Genomic DNA, 25,025 nt, shown 5'->3' on the forward strand with positions numbered 1-25,025 from the left:
TGATGTTTTTTGTATTTTTCTCTCATTTCTCTCTGTCTGTTTCTTTTTCTCCTTTTCTTCTATTGGAAATCAATAAAAAAAATTTAAAAAGTAACATGGCAAGGTGATGGGTTCTAGCTTCAATGTCTAACTAAATCATCTGGCTACAGGTGGGGGTTTTTTTGTTTGTTTTTTTAATCTACATAAATCAATTGCCTGAAGTCAGAAGTGTTACAATCCAAAGGGAGTAGATTCTGCTGATTTTTTTTACTTAGTTCTTTTATTGTGCATTATTAGTAACAAACTTCCAGATCTCTCTTTCACCCAAATCACATAATAAATTAAAAAGTAGATAATACAGAAATAAATGTATGGAGAGGTTTATAATGCTGAGCTTATTTATTGATAAATCAAATGAAGACATTGCAAGATATTCATTGGATAGCAGAACAGAGCATAAGCAGAGGGAATAATAATGAATTTCTTCCTGGAGATGGCATGAACAGGGTATGATGAGAAATCGACCTTCTTTTGTGGATGTTCTTTAGTCGTCAAATTTTCTGCAGTCTCCAAGGTTCCTCAGTCTAAGACGTCTTCCACTTCGGCTGATGCGGGAAAGACAATGCCAAGAACTCAGGATGAGAATTCAGAAGATGCAAGCTTCATTATTACTCATTAAACAGAAATAGTATTGGTGAGAAAGGTAAATTCATCATTGCTCTATTTCTCAGGGAAGGGAAATGGATGAGAAACAATCCTGTCCAATAACCTGAAGAGAAAGGGTTAAGCATAATTGCTTGATTCTACATTGCCATTTAAAATAACTGCATGTGTATCGCTCAAGACATAGCATTGGAAAAATCCCTTGAAGCTAAGAAAGAGCCGCAGAATGCCTAACATTTAAATGATTAACTGAGAATGTATCTCTGCTACTCATCATGATCACATGGGGTATTCAATTGCAGATCTCCATTTTAGGTGTGTGAGTTGGTCTTTGTTTTTCTGAAAAAGGGCTGAAGAGATAGGACCACTAATGACTCCCTGTCCAGGAGAAAATAGTCTCCAGGCTAATGGCGTCTGTGTGGAGAGAAAGAGCTTTGTTTTCAGCTCTGGGAAAAGTTATTTCATATTTATAAGATGTTAGGCCTGTGTTGGAACAAGCGCATGATATTATGCGACTATTGGGTGTATCATTATTGTTTTGTGTCTGGTTTTGGAACAAGTTCTGTTAGTAAAGCTTAGGAAACATATTTTTTGACTGGGCAAGAAAGACTGGGCAAGAAGACTGGGCAAGAAGAACCAGTTTTTATTCACCTATTGCTTCTAAAGAGCAATATTAATAAACACAATCGCCGCTACCCATCAATCTAGACAATACTGAGCTGGATGGACCAGGGGCCTGACTCTGTATAAGGCAGCTTCTTATGTTCATATGTTCTTTCCAGCACCACTGCTTGGTAAAACACCCCCATTTTCCAGCTTTCACTGTTCATCCATGTCAGAAGCTTCTGTAAGAGTGTATGTTAAGACTTTTCACCAGAGCAATTCTGAGATCCACATTAGGGAAGCACCTAGTGTAAGCCTTTCCTACCTTCACAATAACTTTCTTATTACCCCCTAATTCCCTGATGGACCTTTGTGTTATTTTTCTTATGGGCCAACCTTACTACCTTTTGTGTCGTGATAGGCATGGTGGGGCACTTCAACACGATTGCCCTTCGGACAGGGGCATCTCTGCTCCTTGGGGGTGGGGAAAGAGAGTGGTGAGGAGGTTGGTGGACTTGTAAAAGGGTAAAAGAGTATTGGGAAATGATCCATAATGAATTGGGAAAAAAATATTTAAAAGTACCCCCCCCCCAAAAAAAACCAGAGTCCTTTCTGTTGGGGATGATTCAGATGTCAAAAGGTGTCAAAAAATGTTACTTATGTATGCTACTACTGTGGCCTGTGCTTTGTTAGCCCAAAAATGGAAAACAAGCAACGTCCCAACCAAAGACGAATGGCAACTTAAGTTGAAAGAATATGTGCGGCTTGCAAACTTAACATATAGAATAAGAGAACAAGAAGGACATACATTTAGAGAAGATTGGAAAAGGTTTATTGAATATATGGGAAATAACTGTACAGCTGAAAATGCTGGCAGGATTAAGATAAATTCAAGAGTGTAAATAGGTTTTGATGGATGTAATAATGGAATACTGAATGGTATAGTTTGTGTAAAATATGCAGGGATTTATGATATGTAAGATGAACCATGGAAAGAGAAGAAGGGAAGTTATTGATATCTTAAGGATATAAAAATTAGTACTTCAAATAGTAAAACAGAATACACACACACACACACACACACACACAACCAAACCTGTACTCACATATACGCATTGCAGAAGTCACACTTGTTGCCATATGACATGCCATCAGAGCCACAGTGGGGATTGAGTTCCAGGGTGCACTGTGGTTTTGGATATCCTCGACAATATCTCTACAGAGAGAGTAAATTTTACAGTATTATCCATTTTCTGGCAAATCTCACGTGGTTGCTTTTACCAATCAGGTCTTAGTTGCACATCAGGTTTTTCTTGTTTTAAGAAATCATGCATACACCCACCCCCAAAATGAAGAGTACTGATAAAATGGGACAGGGCCGCAGTCTTATTTCTGCACAAAGCAAATCTGCTGAACTCAAAGGCGTCCTGCAAACCTTGCAACCAACTGTGCTGTGGAAGGACTGGCAAGGAGAGAGGCAGTGCAAAAAGCCATCTGTGCAAACTCCAATAAAGTAGAAATAGAAGAAGAAGGAGAAGAGTTTGGATTTGATATCCCGCCTCACTCCCCTTAAGGAGTTTCAAAGCGGCTAACATTCTCCTTTCCCTTCCTCCCCCACAACAAAGACTCTGTGAGGTGAGTGGGGCTGAGAGACTTCAGAGAAGTGTGACTGGCCCAAGGTCACCCAGCAGCTGCATGTGGAGGAGCGGAGACGCGAACCCGGTTCCCCAGATTACGAGACTACCACTCTTAACCACTACACCACACTGGCTCTCATGAAGTAGCCCTCTACTCCATGAATTTGTCTAATCCCTTTCAATGCCATCAAGGGGGGGTGGCCATCACTGCCTCCTGTTGGAGCGAGTTCTATAGTTTAACCATGAGCTGCAGGAAAAAGCAATATTACACATCTTGACAGCGAGTTATTATGATGTTCTGTAATAAGAATAAATGACTGCCACTCACCCGTTCAAAACTTGCTTCGGTGACAACGGCTAGAATGAAAACATATAAAATGTAAAAATTCCAAAGCAAATCTACATGTTGAATAATAGTCCATTTGAGAACAAGATACCCTTAATGAGGAGGGGAAGGTGGAGACTACAACCTCCCCTCCAACCAAACAAAGGCTTACTCAATGCCTGACTTGCTTCTCCATTTGAAAACATTTGAAAAATGAGATACATTTTATCTTACATTTCCTTTGTTCTCTTAAAAGTTTGTTTATAGTGAGGTTTGGCAATATGCAGCTGAATTTAAATGTCCCTGATCAGTTGATGGGAAGAGAATCAAATCAAATCAAACTAGCTAATCAGTTGACGATACTAATAAAGAAAACATGTATATACCCATTCATCTCCTAGCTGAACTGAAGCCCATTCTGTTGCTTTCAGTAGGGTGATAGAGTAAATCTCACATGACAAGATATTCTTTCTCGTTCCTACTGACTAATTTCATATAGAAGCTTCCTTGAGAATAGTTACATCTGAGCATTCACAAGAATATGTGAGGGTTCAACTCTCTCTCTCTCTCTCTCTCTCTGTGTGTGTGTGTATGTGTGTGTGTGTGTGTGTTTGAGATGCCTTATGAGGAACGGCTAAGGGAGCTGGGCATGTTTAGCCTGGAGAAGAGGAGGTTAAGGGGTGATATGATAGCCATGTTCAAATATATAAAAGGATGTCACATAGAGGAGGGAGAAAGGTTGTTTTCTGCTGCTCCAGAGAAGCGGACACGGAGCAATGGATCCAAACTACAAGAAAGAAGATTCCACCTAAACATTGGGAAGAACTTCCTGACAGTAAGAGCTGTTCGACAGTGGAATTTGCTGCCAATGAGTGTGGTGGAGTCTCCTTCTTAGGAGGTCTTTAAGCAGAGGCTTGACAACCATATGTCAGGAGTGCTCTGATGGTGTTTCCTGCTTGGCAGGGGGTTGGACTCGATGGCCCTTGTGGTCTCTTCCAACTCTATGATTCTATTCTATGATTCTATGAGAGATGTGCTTCTCTGTTCCCATGTCCCTGTGTGGGACAACAATGCCTCATTCTTCCACAAGCTTTCACAAATGATGCACTAAGGCTTGCAGGGAGATTTTATCAGATTCAGTGGACAACCTAATAAGAGCCTTCATGCAGTCTTTGGAACACCTGGACAATTCATGGATTTTGGGTTCCTTTCTGAGATGGAGTATCTTATGGAACATTTGTAGAAAAATCTCCCCCCCAAAGGGAACCTTTGTAATGTGAAATACGACTCACCTGAGTACAAAAAGAAGACCATCAGAGTGAGGAGGAGAAAGCTGCCTGGCTTCATGATGGTGCTGATGGGTTTAATTATGTCTTCCTCTTAGTGCTTTTCTGAGCAGGAGATCCTTCTCAGATTTCCCTGGCTGCAGTGAGGTTTGGACTCTCTGCCCTGAATATATAGAAGTCTCTGTGGCCCTGATGATGAAAACTCCCAGTCTCAAGAAATATTTACATGTGGCAATAGGACATTACAAAGGGCTGCAATGTGTTATACCAAGCATAACGGTTCCTTTCCTGTGCAGAACCCAGGCACGTGCAAGAGATATGGTAACCAGTACCTTAGGAAGTAGTGTACGAAGTAGCTTGTCTTGACCATAAGCCAAACCCATGATGAAAAAGCACTATAACGACAAATTGCATATCACATAGTATTGGTCCAATTTATTTGTGTCTTCAGACGGTCACCCTGAACCAGGCCCTATTTGGCCCTGACTGATCCAGACTTGTTTTTTTTACAAATCTCTAGAAATTTATTTATTCATTTATTTTTATCCATAATGTTGTTGCCTTTTGACAGAACAGGGCTTTCCTAACATCTCTCAACACCCTTACTTTACAAGCTATAATTGCCAGGATTCTTTTGGGGAAAGTCATGACTGTTTAGAATGGTATAAGAACATAAGACAAGCCTGCTGGATCAGGCCAATGGCCCATCTAGTCCAGCATTCTGTTTTCACAGTGGCCAGCCAAATTCATGTGAGAATCCCCAAAGGAGGACCTGAGTGCAGCAGTACGATACGATAATCTTTATTGTCATTGTCCCATACAGAACAACGAAATTGAAAAATCTACATAAGACATTCAAAACCCAACAAGCCTGCTATTCCAGACATCCCAACCTGGTTAGCCCCCTAAAAACTCTGATACCCCATTTTTAAATACAGTATACTCCCATACAGACTCCTTACAATGCATTTAAAACCAAAATCGCATTTGGGTAGAAACTGTTTCTCAGGCGGCTAGTCCTAGACTTTATAACCCTGTACCTTCTTCCAGAAGGCAGAAGCTGAAAGAAATCATTTCTGAGGTGCGCACTATCCTGCGCTATCTCTGCAGCTTTCTTATGGCACCTGGAAGCATAGATTTGATCCAAGGTGGGAAGAGTGCACCCAATTATTCTCTCTGCAGTCTTTACAACCCTGGACAACATTGTTTTTTCCCTGACCGTGCAGCTCCCAAACCACACACACACACCATAAGTTAATACACTCTCCTCTTGTGGTTTCCAGCAACTGGCATTCAGAAGCATTGCTGCCTCTGACTTTGGAGGTAGAGCATAACCATCACATTGATAGTCTTCTCCTTCATGAATTTGTCTAACCCTCTTTTAAAGCCATCAAGGGTGGTAAACATCACTGCCTCCCATGGAAGCAAACAGCCACATGGTGGGGTAGAGAGGCTTGTGACCAAATCTCTCCCCCCCCCCCCGGCAGCTTATCTTCCAGTTTATGTTTGTGTCTTGCTATATGGTGTGATGTACAAGCATAACAGTCCCTTTCCTGTGCAGAAACTAGGGACATGCAAGAGATATGTGGTAACTAGTAGCTTAGGAAGTTGCATGCAAAGTAGCTTGTCTTGACCATAAGCCAAAGCAAGGCTGAAAAAGACTCCAGTGATAAATTGCATGTCATATAGTATTTGTCAAAAAATAACAATTTATTACATGGACCTAGCCAACACTGATTTCATATATATTGGGGTAGGGGTGGGGGAGTTTAGATGTGGCTAGCATGAAAACCTATGGAAGCAGCTGTCTCCAGATTTCAGACTCCCAATTCTGACAGTCTCAAAACGAGAATCATATACAGGCCAATTTGTGATACAATGCAAGTCACTGGTCTTGAATCGGATTAGGGAGGGGCTATTGAGGCTATTAATATTACATTTATGAGAGCAACAGGATGAATAAAAATGGACTCTTCTTGAAAAAAATTGTCCAGTCCTCTTCTGCACAGCCTAACCTGCCTCCCTCGGGGATTTCCCAAATGCACCAGAGAAATCAAGGACACCCAAGTGGGGAAAAGCCTCTCCTCCTTACAGAGGGGAGGAGTTGTGGGCAGAAGCCGTTTCCCGCGTTGGCAGGGGGCGTTCTAGCCCCCTGCCCAGCTGACCTGGCTGCTGCGCCACGCCCCCAGGCAGCCAACCAACCAGCTGGAGGCTTGGGGCGGAGTTTTGCTGCTCAAACGTGGCTGCGGCAGCACTTCCCTTTCATTCCGCTGCTGGTTTTCGTCAGATCCAATTTTATCCAATGCCTAAGCCAATACCTCTCACATGCTGTAATCAATAAAGTTGTGGCCATTTTTAGCCCATTAACCTAATATACCGTGTCCATGTCTCTTTCTTATCCCCAAGCGGGTGGCGGGTCCTTGAATCACAAACAAGGAGGAGAGAAATTCCATTGCAATAACATTAATTAATAATATGAACAACATTAATTTTTGATTCAGGTACGTAGGCGTGTTGGTCTGACGCAGTTGAAATAAATATAAAAAATTAAAAAATTGTCCAGTAGTACCTTATAGACCAACTAAGTTTGTTCTGGTATAAACTTTTGTGTGCATGCACACTTCTTCAGATATTTTTATTAATTCTTGAGCTAATTCAAGGGTGTAGTTGAATACCAACCTGGGTGTTGATGGGCCAACTTGGAATCCACGATGTGGATGTTACCAAGGTGATGGGGTGTATGTTTGGGGTGACAGGAAAAGGTTGTCTGGAAGCAAAGGGTGCTGGGAAGAAGAAGCAGGAAGAAGAGCTGGGATCCATCTTGGGAAGGTTGACTGAAGGCTGCCTTCACTGCTGTGGGGTACAAGTCCCTCTTGAAATGCCCATAATTGTAATATCTAGACTCCCTTCATGCAGATCAAAGGTGTACATAGCTTAATAAACCATATTTCTTAAAGCCATGACAGTCTCTGCTGCATCCTCAATTCTCCAAAGAAACACAGACCCTGTGTGGGTGCCTGGGACCCCATGGGCTTTTGCCACCGCTTGGCAGAGAGAGGGGCAGGCATTCGACTTTTGTAGCAATATTCATTCTATTGAGATCACAGTGGTTTGGAAAGATCTTGATACTTTTAAAAGGAAGGATAATGCAGGACATATGCAGAACAGGATGATGGACCTGGTGGGCCACTGGCCTGATCCAGCAGCTGCTTCTTACATTCCCCTTGTGCAGCAGAACGGTCTCCCCTTCTCTCTCTCCTCCTCTGCATAGCCTAACCTGCCCTAGGGATTTCCCAAATCCACCAGAGCAACATAGGCAACACAGTGGGACACCCAGGCAGGGAAAGCAAGCAGGAGAGAAATCCCATTGCATTAACATTAAGTCTTCTGCTGGCACAATGATGTAGCTGGGTACCCAATTGAATAGCATATATCAATTTATATTATGGCAATTGATTTACTATGTGTATTTTTTTCTTATAACTCTGTCTGGTTTTTTTTTTTTTAATTTGCTTCGATTAAAAATCAATAGAAAAGTAAAGAAATGTATCATGGCAAGTCCCGAGAATAGCTGTGGATTACTGTTTGGGGGGCCGTCTTGTGGCTACCTCCTTCCGAATCAGAGTGACTGTATCTGCAAAAAACTTTGCAAAAGCTTTGGGACACTGTTTGGGGGGGGGGCATCTTGTGGCCACTTTATGGAGTTGCTTATTTCCAATGCTATTTAATATCTACATGATTCCATTGGGAGAGCTCAATAGGAGTTTCGGAGTGAGGTCCCATCAGTATGCTGACGACACTCAGTTCTACTTTGCCATAACATCTGAATCCAGAGAGGCTGTACAGTACCTGGGCCATTGCCTGGAAGCAGTGGTGAAATGGATGAATAAAATCAAGCTGAGGTTGAAACCTGGCAAGATGGATGCACTGTGGGTAAGTAGTCCCCGTGTCCAAGAAATTGGTCCATTGCCTATCCTGGATGGGGTACCAGGCAGAGTTCAAGGTATTCCTATTAGCATATAAAGACCTTTAAAACTTGGGACCAGTTTACCTACAAGATCGCCTAACCCCCCGAGTCAGCCCACCCAGATTGGAGAAATGAAACAGACAGCACCCCCTACTGGCACCTCGCTTGCCCCACCACTGCCAGAGAAGCAAATCCAGGCAACTTCATGATTGTAATGGTGGATTTGTCAGCCTCTTAGTGCTCTTCCAAGCAGTTAGATCTAACCTCTCCCCCATGCATATAAGGAAGTCTTTGTGGCCTTGATGACGAACTCTCCCAGTTTCAAGAAATATTTACATATGGAAATGGAATATTACAGAGGACTGCAGTGTCCTGTACCAGTTGCAACAGTTTCCTTTTAGTGCACAATTCAAGAAACATTTGGCAACCAGCCAGTTAGCAAATAGTACGTGGAACAGCTTACTGTCTCAAGCATAAGTCATAGCAAATATAACAGATATTTTCAAAGTAAATCAATAAAAATGAATTAAAAGACAGTAACATTCTCAGTTAACTTTATTGCAATGTATCACATGGGTTTCTAGAGAAGGGTGATATCATTTCATTGCTGCTGAAGTAAATACAGTTCGATATCTGCTGGACCCACTGCCAGCCAACATGTACTGTTTTCCACTTCTGCCCATGGGCTCAAATGCACACACCATAACATATACATGCTCTGGAAATGCCACTTGTATTTCTCAAAACTGCAGAAGGTTTTGAGAAGAAAAGCCCTGTTGGATCTGGCTGAGGGTCCAAGTCAAAGTTCGGCATGCAGAAGTGGCATATTGGGTGGGCCAGAGCTGTGGGGCTGGCCTCCTGCCACTGCAGCCACTGTAGCTTACCTGAAGTAAGCACTATTATGTTCTGATGCAAAGATAGTACAAAATACCTGACACTTTTAAAAAGAAGGCAATGCAACCAGCACTCTCCAAAATCACCGTACCGTTGAGTCCCATTTACAATTGTGAGACTTCTGTCCTTAGAAGTATCAAGGATTTGCCTTGCCACTGCGATCTCAATAGAATGAATATGCCACTTCAAGGACAATCTCCAAGGAAAAATGGGGGAGATATTGTTGGGGCAATACTCTGAGGATCGGAAGTGTGGTTTAATCAGAACATAAGAATAGCGCTGGTGGATCGTGCCCATGTCTCTTCTATCCCAGCATCCTGTTCTCATAGCTGACAAACAGATGCCTATGTGATACCTGCAAGCAGGACCTGAGGGCAAAAACAATGGACCCACCCTCTGTTTTCCCAGTAACTTGTATTCAGAAGATAATTGCCTCAAACAATGGAAATCCAAGATGCTCACGCCATACATTCATGGCTTGTTTTCTCCTATCAAGCAAATCTTGTTTCCCCTATGCTTGTTTTCCACTTCTGTAGTTTTAATCAATTTGAAATAATAAGTGTTTGACGTATATAATGTGTTTGTATTGCTTTCTGGGACAACAATACCTCTTTTATGGCTTACATGCTGAACGAGTAAGGCTCCTTTGTTTTTCTTTGTACTAAAACAACTGCCTATGATCAAAAGAATCCCAACATTTGTAAAACTGTTTTGTTTGTACCTCATTTCTTGTGACCTGCAACAGCAATGTCATCATCACACCAGAAGCCATATTTCTTCAGGAGCAGGTTGCCAAATGTTTATTGCATACACATGGAATGTGCATTGAAAGGGAAACCATTAAAATTGGTACAAGACATTGCAGTCTTGTGTAATCACATTTGCATGTGTAAATATTTCTCAGAAATTGGGAGATTTCATCATCAAGGCTGCAGAAACTTCCATAAATTCATGGAAGAGATACGAGACCTCATCCATAACCAGTGGAATCTGAAAAGCATCTACTGCTTGGAAAAGCACTAAGAGGCCAACAGATCCAAACCCACCAGCAAAATCATGAAGCCAAGCAGCTTTCTCCTCCTCACTCTGATGGTCTTCTTTTTGTACTCAGGTGAGTAATATTTCATATTGCAAAATTTCTCTTTCTTGGAGAGGTGTAGGGACCAAACAGTCCATAGACTATTCATGTCTTCAGATGAGTGTAGGAAGGCTCCACCTGTGTTGACTAAATCCAGTTAAAATCTCCCTGCAAACCATGGTGTTCGCTGTCTGAAAGTTTACGGAAGGAGGGGACATTGTTGTTAAGCATAGGGACACTGGCGGCAGGGACACACATCCCCCCAAAACACATACACACTTGAGCCTTCCCACATTCATTTGGGCACTGAAACATGTCTGTTCTCAAGGTTCCTCATATATGAAATGATACATGCCAGGAAGAACCAGAATGAATGTCTTGCTATGTGAGATTTACTCTATCAAATAAAGATACTCTACATCAGGGCTCTACACTACACAAGGCGCCCACCACTATTCACACAATAGGAACCTTTTTGAAAACTGAGGCTCGAAACACTAATGCCCCTTAAAGCTACCATGCTCCCTCCTTTCTTCATGGTCTCCACGTGGCTCTTGTGACATAAAAAGTGGACCTAGCCATGATTCTAAACACGCAAAGCACCACAGCCAGGCACTCAAGGGAAATCAACAGAACTGGGTCCCAGTTAGTTATGGACTAAACCAGTATATATAGTTATTTGTATTTAGTGTAGTTAACGGACTGAACCATTTCCCATTGATTTGATTGTCTTCCTATCCATGCTCAGTGGCATTTGAAGGAAATTGTATATTGCCAAGGCACTTTTTAGGATAACATAGGATGTACAAGATACAATGCACCCCACTTTTCAGTTCCTAGAAATAAATGTTATCAAATGGACTATTATGCAGCATATGGATTTACGAAATAATTTTCACATTTTCTGTGTTTTGCATCTAGATGTTGTTGTTAAAGCATCATTTGAAAAGGTAAGTGGGAAATCATTTATTCTTATGATAGAAGATGGAAGTAGCATGGAGTTAAGATAAGTGAATTTATACTTCTTTTGGAATTTTAAAATATTCTCTCTCTCTCTGTGTGTGTGTGTGTGTATGTATGTGTCAATTTTTAAAATAGAATTTAAAATACAGGCAACAAAAACACATCGACACAAATATAACATACAAGAGCTGGGTTTTTCCCGGGATTTCACATCTCTAATCCCACCCCTTTAAAAAAAAAAAAAAAAAAGTTGGTGGTATTATTATTAGTTCCAGTTGCTACCCACAATTTATAAGAGAGTCTCAGCTTGTGTTCAGTAGTAGCCTAGTGGGGTTATTCAGTTATTACTAGGCAGACCGCCCAACCTTGCAGGCATATTATTTGGCCACTGTCTTAAGAATCCAGGCACTCACTGTGTGTTTTTAAAAAGTATTTTTTTGCAAAAACAACCGTTAAATGTGTCTAGCATGAAACCCCTAGAGCTGCTCACTCACAATTTGGCAAGATTAATCTTCTCTGAGGGGACTACCATGTCTGCAAATTTTGTTTCACAGCATGAAAAAAATTGTACCTGTTCTAACCCTGCAATATTTTAAACTTTAAGGTGTCTTGCATGAAATCCCTGGCACTGACGATCTATAATTTGACAGGTGGAAGCTCCCACAATGGGTAGTCCAAAGGTTAAGTGGGGAAGCTGTTGTGTCGTTCATCTTGTCATTTGCATTCCTCATCTTTGCCTCTTTCTTAGGCATGTGATAATCAGAAAGGCCTTCCAGTCCAAAGGTTAAGTGGGGAGGACCTTTAAAACTGTTGTGTCCTTTGTCTTCAGAAATATTGCAAAGGGTATCCAAATCCAATATGCACCATGGAGTACCAGGCCCACTGCGGTTCTGATGGCAAGACCTATGGCAACAAGTGTCTCTTCTGCAATGCATATATGTGAGTATATCATGGAATCATAGAGTTGGAAGGGACCCTGAGAGTCATGTAGTCCAACCTCATGCAGTGCAGGAATCTTTTTTTTCCTCTCAGACATCTTTGTTGGAAGTTAAAAAGTAAATGATTATATTTGCAATAAGCATGGTGAGATGTAAATAAAAGAACGGAAAAGAAAAAGAGAATCAGCACCCATGTAGAAGGAAAGTCAAGCAGGGGGACACCCCTCCCCTGGGAAGTGCAGGAATCATTTTGCAGAATGTCAGGTTCTAAGCCATGGCCCTGAGTTTTGTGTTGCTTATGAGGCCCAAAGGAACATGGTGAGCAGAGCTAATCTGTAGGTAGCCCTGAATTTGAAAATGGAGTGGATTGGGAGGGCTATTCACATGCACCACCCTCCTGACACTCTTATTGCTCCCGCTAAGAGTGATGGGGGGGGGCAGGGGAAATATGCCCAGAAGGGCTCTATTGCCATCCCACCAGGCCAGACACAACACAAAAGGTAGTAGGGTTGGCCCAGAAGAAAAATAACCCAAAAAGCCATCTGGGAATTAGGGGATAAAGGTAAAGGGACCCCTGACCATTAGGTCCAGTTGTGACCGACTCTGGGGTTGCGGCGTTCATTTTGCTTTATTGGCCGAGGGAGCCGGCGTACAGCTTCTGGGTCATGTGGCCAGCATGACTAAGCTGCTTCTGGTGAACCAGAGCAGTGCACGGAAACGCCGTTTACTTTCCCGCCGGAGCGGTACCTACTTATCTACATGCACTGTGATGTGCTTTTGAACTGCTAGGTTGGCAGGAGCTGGGACCGAGCAACGGGAGCTCACCCCGTCGCGGGGATTTGAACCGCCGACCTTCTGATCGGCAAGTCCTAGGCTCTGTGTTTTAACCCACAGCGCCACCCATGTCCCACAATTAGGGGATAGTAAGAACATTATTATGAAGGCCTACATTACAAAGGCCTACACTAGGTGTTTCCTTAATGTGGATCTTGGAATTGCTCTAGGAAAAGTCTGAACATTTGCTCCTAGAGAAGTTTGACACAGATGTACGATGAAGGCGGGAGAAGGGGGATCTTCTACAAATGGTAGACCTGAAAAGAATATTGTTCTCTCTTGCTCTATATTGGCTAGGCTGACAGGAAGCTGTTTTCCAGGGTCTCAGACAGGATTCCTCCTCAGCCCTTTCCCATCCCAAGACAAAGAGCAATGATGGCATAAGCTTTCCCACCTATATAGTATTTCTCTTTAAGGAGTTATAATGAAAGCTGCATCTTATGAATTCTCATATTTATTTACTTCTTTTTTTCTCATCAGCGAAAGTGGAAGAAAGTTGAAACTGAAATACTATGGAGAATGCAGAAAAGCTTAAGATGCACATGACTATGAAACATCTACAAAAGAAGTCCCATTTCTCTTTAAGCTTCACTCATCGCATCACCACAAAAAAATCCATTCTTCTCTTTGCTTATCCTCTGTGAGCCAGTGAATATCTCGCAACATTTTAATTCGGTTTATCAATAAATAAGCTCAGCAACATTATCAAACTCTCCATACATTTATTTGTGTATTATCTATTCTTAAAAATATTATATGATTTGGGCAAGAGAATGGTCTTGAAGTTTGTTACTAATAACGCACAATCAGGGAACTGAGTCAAACAATCAGGAGAATCTTCTCCCTTTCGAGTATGACATTTCTGAGTTCTGGCAATTGAGTTCTGCAGATTAAAAAACCCCAAAAAACACCTGTAGAACACCAGGTGATTAGTTAGACACTGAGGCTAGAACCCATCCCCCTGACATGATACATTTCTTTTCTTTTCCATTGATTTTTAATAGAAGAAAATAAAAAGAGACAGAGAAATAAGAGAAAAGTACACATTGAAAATTCACTTGCCATCATATGAATTGATATAGGCCATTCAAGTGGGTACCCAGGTATATCATTGCACCAGCGCAAGAATTAATGTTAATGCAATTGGATTTCTCTGCTCCTTGCTTTCCCCACCTGGGTGTCCCACTGTGTTGCCTATGTTACTCTGCTGGATTTGAGGAATCCCCAGGGCAGGTTAGTTTATGCAGAGGAGGAGAAAGCGAGAAGGGGAGACTTCTGCTGCACAAGGAGAACGTAAGAAGCAGCTGCTGGATCAGACCCATCACCCACCAGGTCCATCATCCTGTTCTGCATATGCCCATCTCTGAGAGGCAGCAGCCACCTTGTTTTAGTAAGGGAGAAAAGCAGAAGAGCCCCTCACTTTCACAGGTATTGTTCCACAAGGAAATCTCAACAGAGCAGAGAAAATAGACAGAAAAGGTCTTTCTGCCTTTTCTACTGGAGGACTAGGAGAAGAATGGAGAGAAAGCATTGGAAGGCAACTCAACTGCTCATCAGAATATCCGCTTTTGTTAGGAAAGGCTAGAAGTACCCCCATGCTGTGCAAACTTCAAAAAAGGTGTCAGGTTTCAATCCTATTCACTCTTCCTTGAAAGCGAGTTCTTACTTCTGCCCCTTACCTCTGAGGGGCAAAGTGGGGCATGGCTCAGGCAAGATTTGGAACCCTCCAAACTCTCCAAGCCCAAGGTCCAGTCTTCGCCTGTCAACCACAATAATGCCAATGCATTTTTAACAACTGAGGGCTTCTGCGCATCTCCTTTGCTTAGTCAGTCATAAAAAGCACTGGCAGCAGATTCCTGCCCTGTCTCCAAGGAGAGGAAACAGTTGAAAAAAGGCCCAAGCAACTATCTCACATAGAAAGGGCTATGGAGGGTGAGAGGGAAGATTCTAATCCTTTTGTGCTGCTGTTTTTTCTCTCAGGTGCCGTGTCTCCATCGAGCAAGACACAAACATAAACTGGGAGATAAGCTGGCAGTGGTTTGGTTACCAGCCTCTCTGCTTCACTGTGTGGCTGTTTGATCTTTTCCACCGCACACATCTTCTCTTCCTGTCGTGCATGTGATTGTGTGTATGTGTAAGAGATGGAGAGAAGGGAGATAGAGAAGATAGCCAGGTCCAAGAGCTCAGACCCTCCAAGTGTCCCTATTTTCCAGGGATGTCCCTGATTTAGAGAAGCCGTTCCGGTTTCTGATTTGATCCCAGAATGTCCCACTTTCCCTTAGGATGTCCCTATTTTCATGGGAGAAATGTTGGAGGGTATGAGACCTACCAACTGCCCTTGGAGAGAATTGAGGGTGGGTGGAGGGGAGCTAATTTTGACGGTATGTATAGAATTGGCAAGCTATCCCATTTAATTTTTTCTAACCAAATTGAATTTATGAACCTAAGTTAATTAGCTTCAGTGGATTCACTCTGAGTGCAACTAACATTGAACCCCACCCAGTTGAGCCAGAATACATTGTGTTGATAATGATAAGGGGTGTGGGGTGCAGAGCTAATTAGAATCACAGAATCATAGAATTGTAAAATTGGAATGGACCCCAAGGGTCATCTAGTCCAACCCCCTGCAATGCAGGAATCTCAGCTACAGCATCCACGACAGATAGCCATCTAACTTCTGCTTAAAAACCTCCAAGGATGGAGAGTCTGTCACCTTCCATTGGAGTTATTTCTACTGTCGAACAGCTCTTACTGTCAGAAAGTTCTTATTGATGTTTAGTCAGAATCTCCTTTCTTGTAACTTGAAACCACTGGTTCAAGTCCTACCCTCCAGAGCAGGAGAAAACAAGCTTGCTCCATCCTCCATGTGACAGCCCTTGAGACATTTGAAGATGACTATCATATCTCTTCTCAGTCTCCTCTTTTCCAGGCTAAACAAGCCCAGCTCCTTAATCTGTTCCTCATAAAGCTTAGTTCCCAAACTCTTGGTCATCATGGTTGCCCTCCTCTGCACACATTCCAGTTTGTCAATATCCTTTTTAAATTGTGGGTGCCCAGAATCGGACACAGTATACCAGGTGTGGTCTGTCCAAGGCAGAAAAGAGTACTACTATTACTTCCCTTGATCTGTACTGGCTTAAGATCTATGCTTTCAAACTGGGCACAGGACTACTCCAACCTCTAGCTCAGAACCAGTATGTCAGTTGGTGGTCCAAGCACAACACCCAAAAAGCTTCCTCAATGGGCTGTCCCCATCTCATCTTCAACACTTGGGCTTCAACATAGCCTTTAAATTACTGAAATCACTACGGTGATCTGCGGGCCCACTCCTACCCATACTGCTCACCAAGGGATGTGAGTTTACAGTATGTTGGGACATTTCACATAGCTGAATATCTAAAGAACTTGGCAGTGGTCAGCTACCACAGACTTTTTACTAAGGCCAGACCTGAGGGCAAAAACACTGGACCTGAGGGCAAAAACACTGGACCTACCTTCTGTTTTCCCAGTAACTTGTATTCATAAGAAAATTGCCTCAAACAATGGAAATCCAAGATGCTCACGCCAAACATTCATGGCTTGTTTTCTCCTATCACCAAATCTTGTTTTCTCTGTGCTTGTTTTCCACTTCTGGGGTTTTCAAATAATTAAAGATAATAAGTGTGTTTGATGTATATAACATGTTTGTATTGCTTTCTTGGACAACCTTTACAATACCTGTTTTATTTTATAGCTTACATGTTGAACCAGTAAGGCTCGTTCCACAGGTTTTCATGATAGTCATATCTAAACTCCCCACCCCCGGAAAATATATATATATATATATATATATCTGAAATCAGTGTTGGCTAGGTCCATGTAATAAATTGTTATTTTTTGACAAATACTATATGACATGCAATTTGTCACTGGAGTCTTTTTTCAGCCTTGCTTTGGCTTATGGTCAAGACAAGCTACTTTGCATGCAACTTCCTAAGTTACCACATATCTCTTGCATGTCCCTAGTTTCTGCACAGGAAGGGAACTGTTATGCATGCTACATCACATTGCTGCCTTCTGTAATGTCCTATTTCCACATGTAAATATTTATTATATGGACTTCTAGCCAACAGATAGATATATATATCGGGGGTGGGGAGTTTAGATGTGGCTAGCATGAAAACCTATGGAAGCAGATGTCTGCAATTTGGTAATGCAATTTCTTCTGAAGGGGCCACAGTGTCTCCTGATTTCAGACTCCCAATTCCCACATTCTGAAAACGAGAATCATATACAGGCCAATTTTTGATACAATGCAAGTCACTGATCTCGAATCGGATTAGGGAGGGGTGTCCTATTGGGAAGACCCAGTTTTCTGAGTGCATGTTCTGGAAGTTGGGCAATAGGGGCAGTACAGGATTCCTTCTGGTGTACCGACTTCCCTCCCGCTGCACCAAGGATTCTCTGGCCAAGCTGCTTCAGGTCGTGGCAGATGTCTTCCTGGAGACACCTAGTTTGGTTGTCCTAGGCAGAGGCGGAGCTAGCTGCTCTGGCATCCATAGCGATGCACATGCTGTGCACCCAGGGGCGGAGCCAGCACCCAGGGGGTGGGGCGAGCATCCCAGGCCAATTTATATACAGGTCAATTTGTGATACAATGCAAGTCTCTGGTCTCGAATCAGATTAGGGAGGGGCTACTGAGGCTATTAATATTACATTTATGGGAGCAATAGGATGAATAAAAACGGACTCTTCTTGGGAAAAAATTGTCCAGTCCTCTTCTGCACAGCCTAACCTGCCTCCCTCGGGGATTTCCCAAATCCACCAGAGAAATCAAGGATATACAGTGGGACCTCCAAGTGGGGAAAACAAGGAGGAGAGAAATCCCATTGCAATGACATTAATTCTTGAGCTAGTGCAAGGATGTAGCTGAATACCAACTTGGGTGGCATATATCAATTCATATAGTGGTAATTGGATTTTCTATGTGTACTTTTATTTCTCTGCTTCTCTTTCTCATTTTCTTCCATTAAAAATCAATAGAAAAGAAAGGTATCATGGCAGGGTAATGGGTTCTAGCATCAATGTCTAACTAATCACCTGACTGTCAACAGGTGGTTTGGGGTTTTCTTAATCTGCAGAAATCCATTGTCTGCAGTCAGAAGTGTTCCAGTCCAGAGGGAATAGATTAGGCTGATTGTTTAAAACTCAGTTCCTTGATTGTGTGTTATGTACTAATTCTTGCACTAGTGCAAGGATGTAGCTGAATACTAGCTTGGATGACATATATAAATTCTATTCTTAATTTGTTTAAGAATAGATAACACACAAGTAAATGTATGGGGAGTTTGATCATGTTGCTGAGCTTATTTATTGATGAACTGAATTAAGATGTTGCGAGATATTCACTGGCTCACAGAGGATAAGCAAAGAGAAGAATGGATTTTTTTGTGGTGATGCGATGAGTGAAGCTTAAAGAGAAATGGGACTTCTTTTGTAGATGTTTCATAGTCATGTGCATCTTAAGCTTTTCTGCATTCTCCATAGTATTTCAGTTTCAACTTTCTTCCACTTTTGCTGATGAGAAAAAAAGAAGTAAATAAATATGAGAATTCATAACATGTAAGTTTCCTTATAACTCATTAAAGATAAATACTATATAGGTGGGAAAACTAAGTTCATCATTGCCTTAAGTCCTGGAGAGGGAAAGGGCTATGGAAGAATAATGCCTGAGTCCCTGGAGAGCTTCTGCCATTTGCCTAGACAATATCGAACAAGATGGACCAGTGATCTTTTCAGCTCCACCACTTGGTGGAAGACCCGTGTTCTCCACCCTTCATTGTTGATCTGTGTCACAGAACATAGAACCGATTTGGGCATCTTTCCCCTGCCCTCTCCTCCCACAGGATCCCACTTAGCAGCAGCAACAACAGTACTGTCAGGAGGGTGGTGCATGTGAACCCATTTGAGTTTAAAATTCAAGGCGGGTGGCGGAAGAGGCGTGTCTCCCTCCTGGCCAGCCTGGCAAGGTGCAGCGCTGGGGCTCTCAGCAGCATCCTCTGGCCCTTTCCCCTCTTCTCCCTGGAGGTGTAGATTAGTTCTGCTCACATGTTCATTTGGGCCTCATATGCAACACATAACACACATTGTGCAAAAAAATTTAAAAAATTCCTGCATTGCAGGGGTTTGAACTAGATGATCTTTGTGGTCACTTCCGACTCTACAATTCTATGGTTCCCTCCATTCTGAAGGAAATCATCCCTGAGTGCTCACTGGAAGGACAGATCCTGAAGCTGAAGCTCCAATACTTTGGCCACTTCATGAGAAGAGAATACTCCCTGGAAAAGACCCTGATGTTGGGAAAGATGGAGTGCCTGGCGTGCTTGGTCTATGGGGTCACAAAGAGTCGGACACAACTAAACGACAACAAAATGATATACTCACATATATTCATTGCAGAAGTGACACCGGTTGCTATAGGTCTTGCCATCAGAACCGCAGTGGGCACGGTACTCCTCAGTGCATATGACTTTTGGGTACCCTTGGCAATATTTCTGAAGAAAAAGGACACAGCACTTAATAAGGGCTCCTCTCCCCTTGACCTCTGGACTGCAAGGCCTTTCTGACTATGACTTGCCTAATAATGAGGCACAGATGACAAATACACCAAGTGTTAATTTAAGATATGCATTCAAGCAGAGGAAAAGCTGGTTTGTCATCCTGCCAAGCAGTGAACTGCGTGATAATGTTGTTCCATATTCAACCCGAGTTACCACTTCTTCCAAAGACGGGTTGATGCTCCCAGACATGACATGTGTGTGTGTGTGTGTGATTCCTGTATTCAGTTTGTAGGAAGAGAATTTCAGCTCTGTTTTGCTTTAGTTAGTATTGCTCTTCCCAACTATTAACAGGCTGGAAAGGGGCAGAAAGGTACTCCCATCTGAGGCTCTCCCAGCTCTTGGCAGGGAACGTGGATTATTTTTTGCCATTTGGACTCTGCCAGCTCCACACAGCAGTCCAGTGTTTAGGAGCCTTGGAGATTTACAGGACCTTGTATCCAGAAGAACCAGAAACTCTGGCACCCTGTGGCCACACACAGCTTTCTACTGGGGTAGTGCATGGACCCCACCCCATCCAAATTGTGGCTCTGATTTATCTAAATTAGGCCTGCTTTGTTCCAGACTGATTTGGACCCCAAAACACCTGATCCAGAGCTGATTTTTATTAATCTCCAGAATATCACAGACTTGCATTGCCAAATAAAAATGCCAAAACTTTCATCGTCAAGGCATGAGATTTGGTTACATTATAACCCCTATATGGGGGATTAAACCTGTTGAATTACAGACGGTCAATGCCGGGGTTTCATGCAAGACATTTTAAAAGTTTAAAATGCTGCAGGGTTAAAACAGGTACAAAGTTTTTTTACATTGTGACACGGAATTTGCAGATTACAGGTGGGTAGATCCAGGGGTTTCATACTCAACACATTTTACAGTTGCTTTAAAATACATCTTTAAAAATCCACAGTGAGAGTCCAATCCTGCCAGTTCTCAAGAATATTATTATTCCTGATTTCATAAGACTGTGGCTAAATAATATGCCTGCAAGTTTGGGTGGTCTGTCTAATAATAATAAAATAACCCCACTAGGCTACTGCAGGACACAAGCTGGGACTAATAGCAACTGGAACTAATGTGAAAGTGTGTGTGTGGGGGGGGGAGGAAGAGCTCTTTTCTGTTATATATATGCATATATGTTTCTGTTGCCTGTGTTTTTAATTCCATTTGAAAATATAATAAAAATCCACAGTAAATATAAATTCACTTTTCTTAACTCCATGCCACTTTCATGTTCTATCTATTAGGGGTTACCGCCCACACACTTCCGCTGCGCTTTTCTGCTTGTGTGGTGGCATCTCGGTAAGCCACTTCTTACTGTTTGTAGCTGAGTTTTCCCCGGAGGCAGAGGACAAGAACAGGAGTCATACTCAAATCCACAGTCAAGAGCTTCTTTATTGCTTGGCGGGTTGCACAAGCATTTCTGATACTATTATATACAAGCTATTTACATTCCTTCTTTATCTCTCCAGCACGGTATAATCTCAGTCCAGTAATTAACAATCCTGACACAGCAAAACTCACAGTATCAGCAGCACACATGGTCTTACTTCCAACCTTGTTGTCAGCATGTGTACTGACAGTGTGATGGCCTGGGATTCGGATTTGGATGCTGAACCTGAGGAATCCCAGCCTGCACAGGATTCCCCGCTTCCAGAACCAGCTGAGCTGGGGCTGGGGCATGAGCCTGAAGGGTCCTCACCTGTGCTGGATCCTCCGGTGCAGGCACCAGCTGAGTCTGCTCTGGCTCCTGAGGGGATGGAGGACCCATGGCCTGCAGGTGCTCCACCCTCAGCCCTGTCAGAGGAAGCTGAGGTTGCTTCTGGGTCCGGTAACCCTCCAGCCTCTCCTGAGCTGCAGAGGCTCAGGGCAGAGAGGCGGAGGGAACTAAGTTCCTGCAGGAAGAATGCTCACCTCCAGGCTAGGAGAGGCGAGTCTCCTGTGGATCGGGGCTGCCCTATGCCTTGGGGGAGATAAAAGCCAGCCAGCGCAGGCCCAGGTTGTGGGAGCAACATCATTGGTTGTCAGTACCAGCCTAACTTCCCTGCTGGAGCTCCTGACCTCACCCGATGCCCTGCCCTGCACCCAGCTTCGACTTCTACGGACTGCCGTCATTTTGCACCATTGACCTCGGACTGGACTCGGACCTCGCCTCTGGGTTAGCCCCCAGGACCAGACAGTGTGTGTGCTTTCCTCATGTGGAAATTGCAAACTTCAACTTCCTCCCTTTATTTGTACCTCCAGCTGACAACAATCAAGCCTAGAGTGCCACTCGCACACACTAAACAAAATTCTGGAACCCTCTTTAAAGCTTCAAGGAACTTTTATCTTTTTCTTAAAGAATATTTTCCTAACACTATCATAATATTTTGCACTTACCGCTTCCCATGATGCTTTAACAGCAACATCTAGAAGCAAAACACAGAAAATGTAAAGTTATAAAGAAAATCCATACAGTGGTACCTCGCAAGACGAAAGGGTTTTTTGTTTTTTGAGCTGCTTTGCAAGACGATTTTCCCTATGGGCTTGCTTCGCAAGACGGAAACGTCTTGCAAGTTTGTTTCCTTTTTCTTAACACCGTTAATACAGTTGCGACTTGACTTCGAGGAGCAACTCATAGAACGCGGTGTGGTAGCCTTTTTTGAGGTTTTTAAAGACTTTGGTGATTTTTGAAGCTTTTCCAAAACTTTCCCGACACCGTGCTTCGCAAGACGAAAAAAATCGCAAGACGACAAAACTTGCGGAACGAATTAATTTCGTCTTGCGAGTCACCACTGTATATTGAATAACAGTTCATATTAGAACAGTTATTTCTAGGAACAAAAAATGAGCATTGTATCTTCTACATCCTTTGTTATCCTGAAAGTACACCCATAATGTGGCTTGGAAATATGCAATTTACTTTAAATGTCACAGGGCATGGATTGGAAGATAATCAAATCAATGGAAAATGGTGTAATCAGTTAAATAGGAATAACTGAATATACTGATTCATTTACTAGCTAACTGGGTACCAGTTTTTTTTATTTCAGTGGACTACCCAGCTGTGGTGCCGTGTGTGTTTAGAATTGTTCCCAAGTTCACTATTTATCTTACAAGAGCCATGTGGAGATTGTGAAGGAAGCATGGTGTGTGGTGGTAGTAGCTTCAGGGGGCATTAATGTTTGAAGTCTCACCTCACAAAGAGGTTCCTATTGGGTGGAAAGTGCTGGGTACTATCTGGAATGAAGAGCCCTGATGGATTGTGAATCTCACATGGCAAGACATTCATTCTGGTTCCTCCTGACATGTATCATTTCATGTAGAAGGAACCTTGAGAATAGACATGTTTCAGTATTCAAATGAATGTGGGAAAGGCTCAAGTGTGTGTGTGTGTGTGTGTGTGTGTGTGTGTGTGTGTATGTGTGTGTTTTGGGGGGATGTGTGTCCCTATGTTTGACCAATGTCCTCTCCTTCATTTAGCTTTCAGACATTGAATACCAAGGTATGCAGGGAGATTTTAACTGGATTTAATTAACACAGGTGGAGCCTTCCTACACTCATCTGAAGACATGAATAGTCTATGGACTGTTTGGTCCCTACACCTCTCCGAGAAAGAGAACTTTTGCAATATGAAATACGACTCACCTGAGTACAAAAAGAAGACCATCAGAGTGAGGAGGAGAAAGCTGCTTGGCTTCATGATTTTGCTGGTGGGTTTGGATCTGTTGGCCTCTTAGTGCTTTTCCAAGCAGTTGATGCTTTTCAGATCCCACTGGTTACAATGAGGTATGGCATCTCTTCCATGTATTTATGGAAGTTTCTGCAGCCTTGATGATGAAATCTCCCAATTTCTGAGAAATATTTACACGTGCAAATGTGATTATACAGGACTGCAATGTTTTCTGCCAGTTTTAATGGTTCCCCTTAAGTGCACATTCCCCGTGTGTGCAAGAAATATTTGGCAACCAGATCCTTAGGAAATACGGCTTATGATGGAATGATGACATTGCTGTTACAGGTCACAAAAAATGAGGTACAAACAAAACAGTTTTAGAAATGTTGGGATTCTTTTGACCAAAGGCAATCATTTTAGCACAAAGAAAAACAAAGGAGCCTTACTCGTTCAGCATGTAAGTCATAAAATAAAAGAGGTATTGTTGTCCCAGAAAGCAATACAAACACATTATATACGTCAAACACACTTATTATCTTCAATTGTTTAAAACCACAGAAGTGGAAAACAAGCATAGAGAAAACAAGATTTGCTTGATAGGAGAAAACAAGCCATGAATGTATGGCGTGAGCATCTTGGATTTCCATTGTTTGAGGCCATTTTCTTCTGAATACAAGTTACTGGGAAAACAGCAGGTGGGTCCAGTGTTTTTACCCTCAGGTCCTGCTTGCAGGCATCTCATAGGTATCTGGTTGTCAGCTGTGAGAACAGGATGCTGGAATGGAAGAGACACGGGCATGATCCCACATCTTGGCCAATTTTGGAAACAGGAAGCTGGCAAGAGAAAGTCTGGACCTTGGGTCTGGAGAGTTTGGAGGGTTCCAAATCTTGGCAGAGCTATGTTCCACTTTGTCGCTCAAAGGAGCTTCCCCTGATCCTATGCATTTTACTCAGCATTAAGCCTTATGAAGTAAGGATTCTCTTTCAAGGAAGAGTGAATAGGATTGAAGCCTGACACTTTATCAGATGTTTGCACAACATGGGGGTACTTCCTGCCTTTCCCTGCCATAAGCGGATATTCTGATGAGCAGTTGAGTTGCCTTCCAGTGGAAAAGGCTGAAGGATGGACACTATTTTCTCTGCTCTGTTGAGATTTCCTTGTGGAACAATACCTGTGAAATTGAGGAAGAAGAAGAAGAAGAGTTTGGATTTGATATCCCGCCTTTCACTCCCTTTAAGGAGTCTCAAAGCGGCTAACATTCTCCTTTCCCTTCCTCCCCCACAACAAACACTCTGTGAGGTGAGTGGGGCTGAGAGACTTCAAAGAAGTGTGACTGGCCCAAGTTCACCCAGCAGCTGCATGTGGAGGAGCGGAGACGCGAACCCGGTTCCCCAGATTACAAGACTACCGCTCTCAACCACTACACCACACTGGCTCTTCTGCTTTTCTCTCTCACTAAAACAAGATGGCTGCTGCCTCTCAAAGATGTCCTGAATGAACTGGGCAACTGGGCATATGCACCCAGGTGGGGAAAGCAAGGAGGAGAGAAATCCCATTTCATTAACATTAATTCATATGATGGCAACTGAATTTTCAATGTGTA

General features: G+C 42.7%; 2 protein-coding genes across 4 annotated transcripts; one reads left to right on the forward strand and one right to left on the reverse strand.

The window, feature by feature from the left end:
• Positions 1-417: 417 nt before the first annotated feature.
• LOC308467608 (ovomucoid-like) lies at positions 418-23,514 on the reverse strand. 3 transcript variants are annotated; one of them, XM_080989352.1, is made up of 4 exons: positions 23,394-23,484; positions 3,211-3,239; positions 2,352-2,461; positions 418-584 (listed from the first exon to the last, which is right to left on the reverse strand). In XM_080989352.1, the coding sequence occupies exons 1-4, from the start codon at positions 23,446-23,448 to the stop codon at positions 524-526; spliced, it is 255 nt and encodes an 84-aa protein (XP_080845478.1). In that variant the 5' UTR covers positions 23,449-23,484; the 3' UTR covers positions 418-523. The 3 variants fall into 3 exon arrangements, with proteins under 3 accessions (XP_080845478.1, XP_080845476.1, XP_080845477.1); XM_080989350.1 differs by lacking the exon at positions 23,394-23,484 and adding an exon at positions 4,500-4,619; XM_080989351.1 differs by lacking the exons at positions 418-584; positions 2,352-2,461; positions 3,211-3,239 and adding exons at positions 18,511-18,723; positions 19,591-19,700; positions 22,146-22,174 and having other exon boundaries at positions 23,394-23,514.
• On the forward strand, positions 10,338-13,877 carry LOC308467643 (ovomucoid-like). Its single transcript, XM_080989374.1, has 4 exons — positions 10,338-10,465; positions 11,354-11,382; positions 12,225-12,334; positions 13,648-13,877. Exons 1-4 carry the CDS (start codon positions 10,411-10,413, stop codon positions 13,700-13,702), a joined length of 249 nt encoding a protein of 82 aa, XP_080845500.1. The 5' UTR covers positions 10,338-10,410; the 3' UTR covers positions 13,703-13,877.
• Positions 23,515-25,025: the final 1,511 nt, after the last annotated feature.

This window comes from Podarcis pityusensis, assembly GCF_964106645.2.
Source record: "Podarcis pityusensis genome assembly, chromosome: 2".
Classification (NCBI taxonomy): domain Eukaryota; kingdom Metazoa; phylum Chordata; class Lepidosauria; order Squamata; family Lacertidae; genus Podarcis; species Podarcis pityusensis.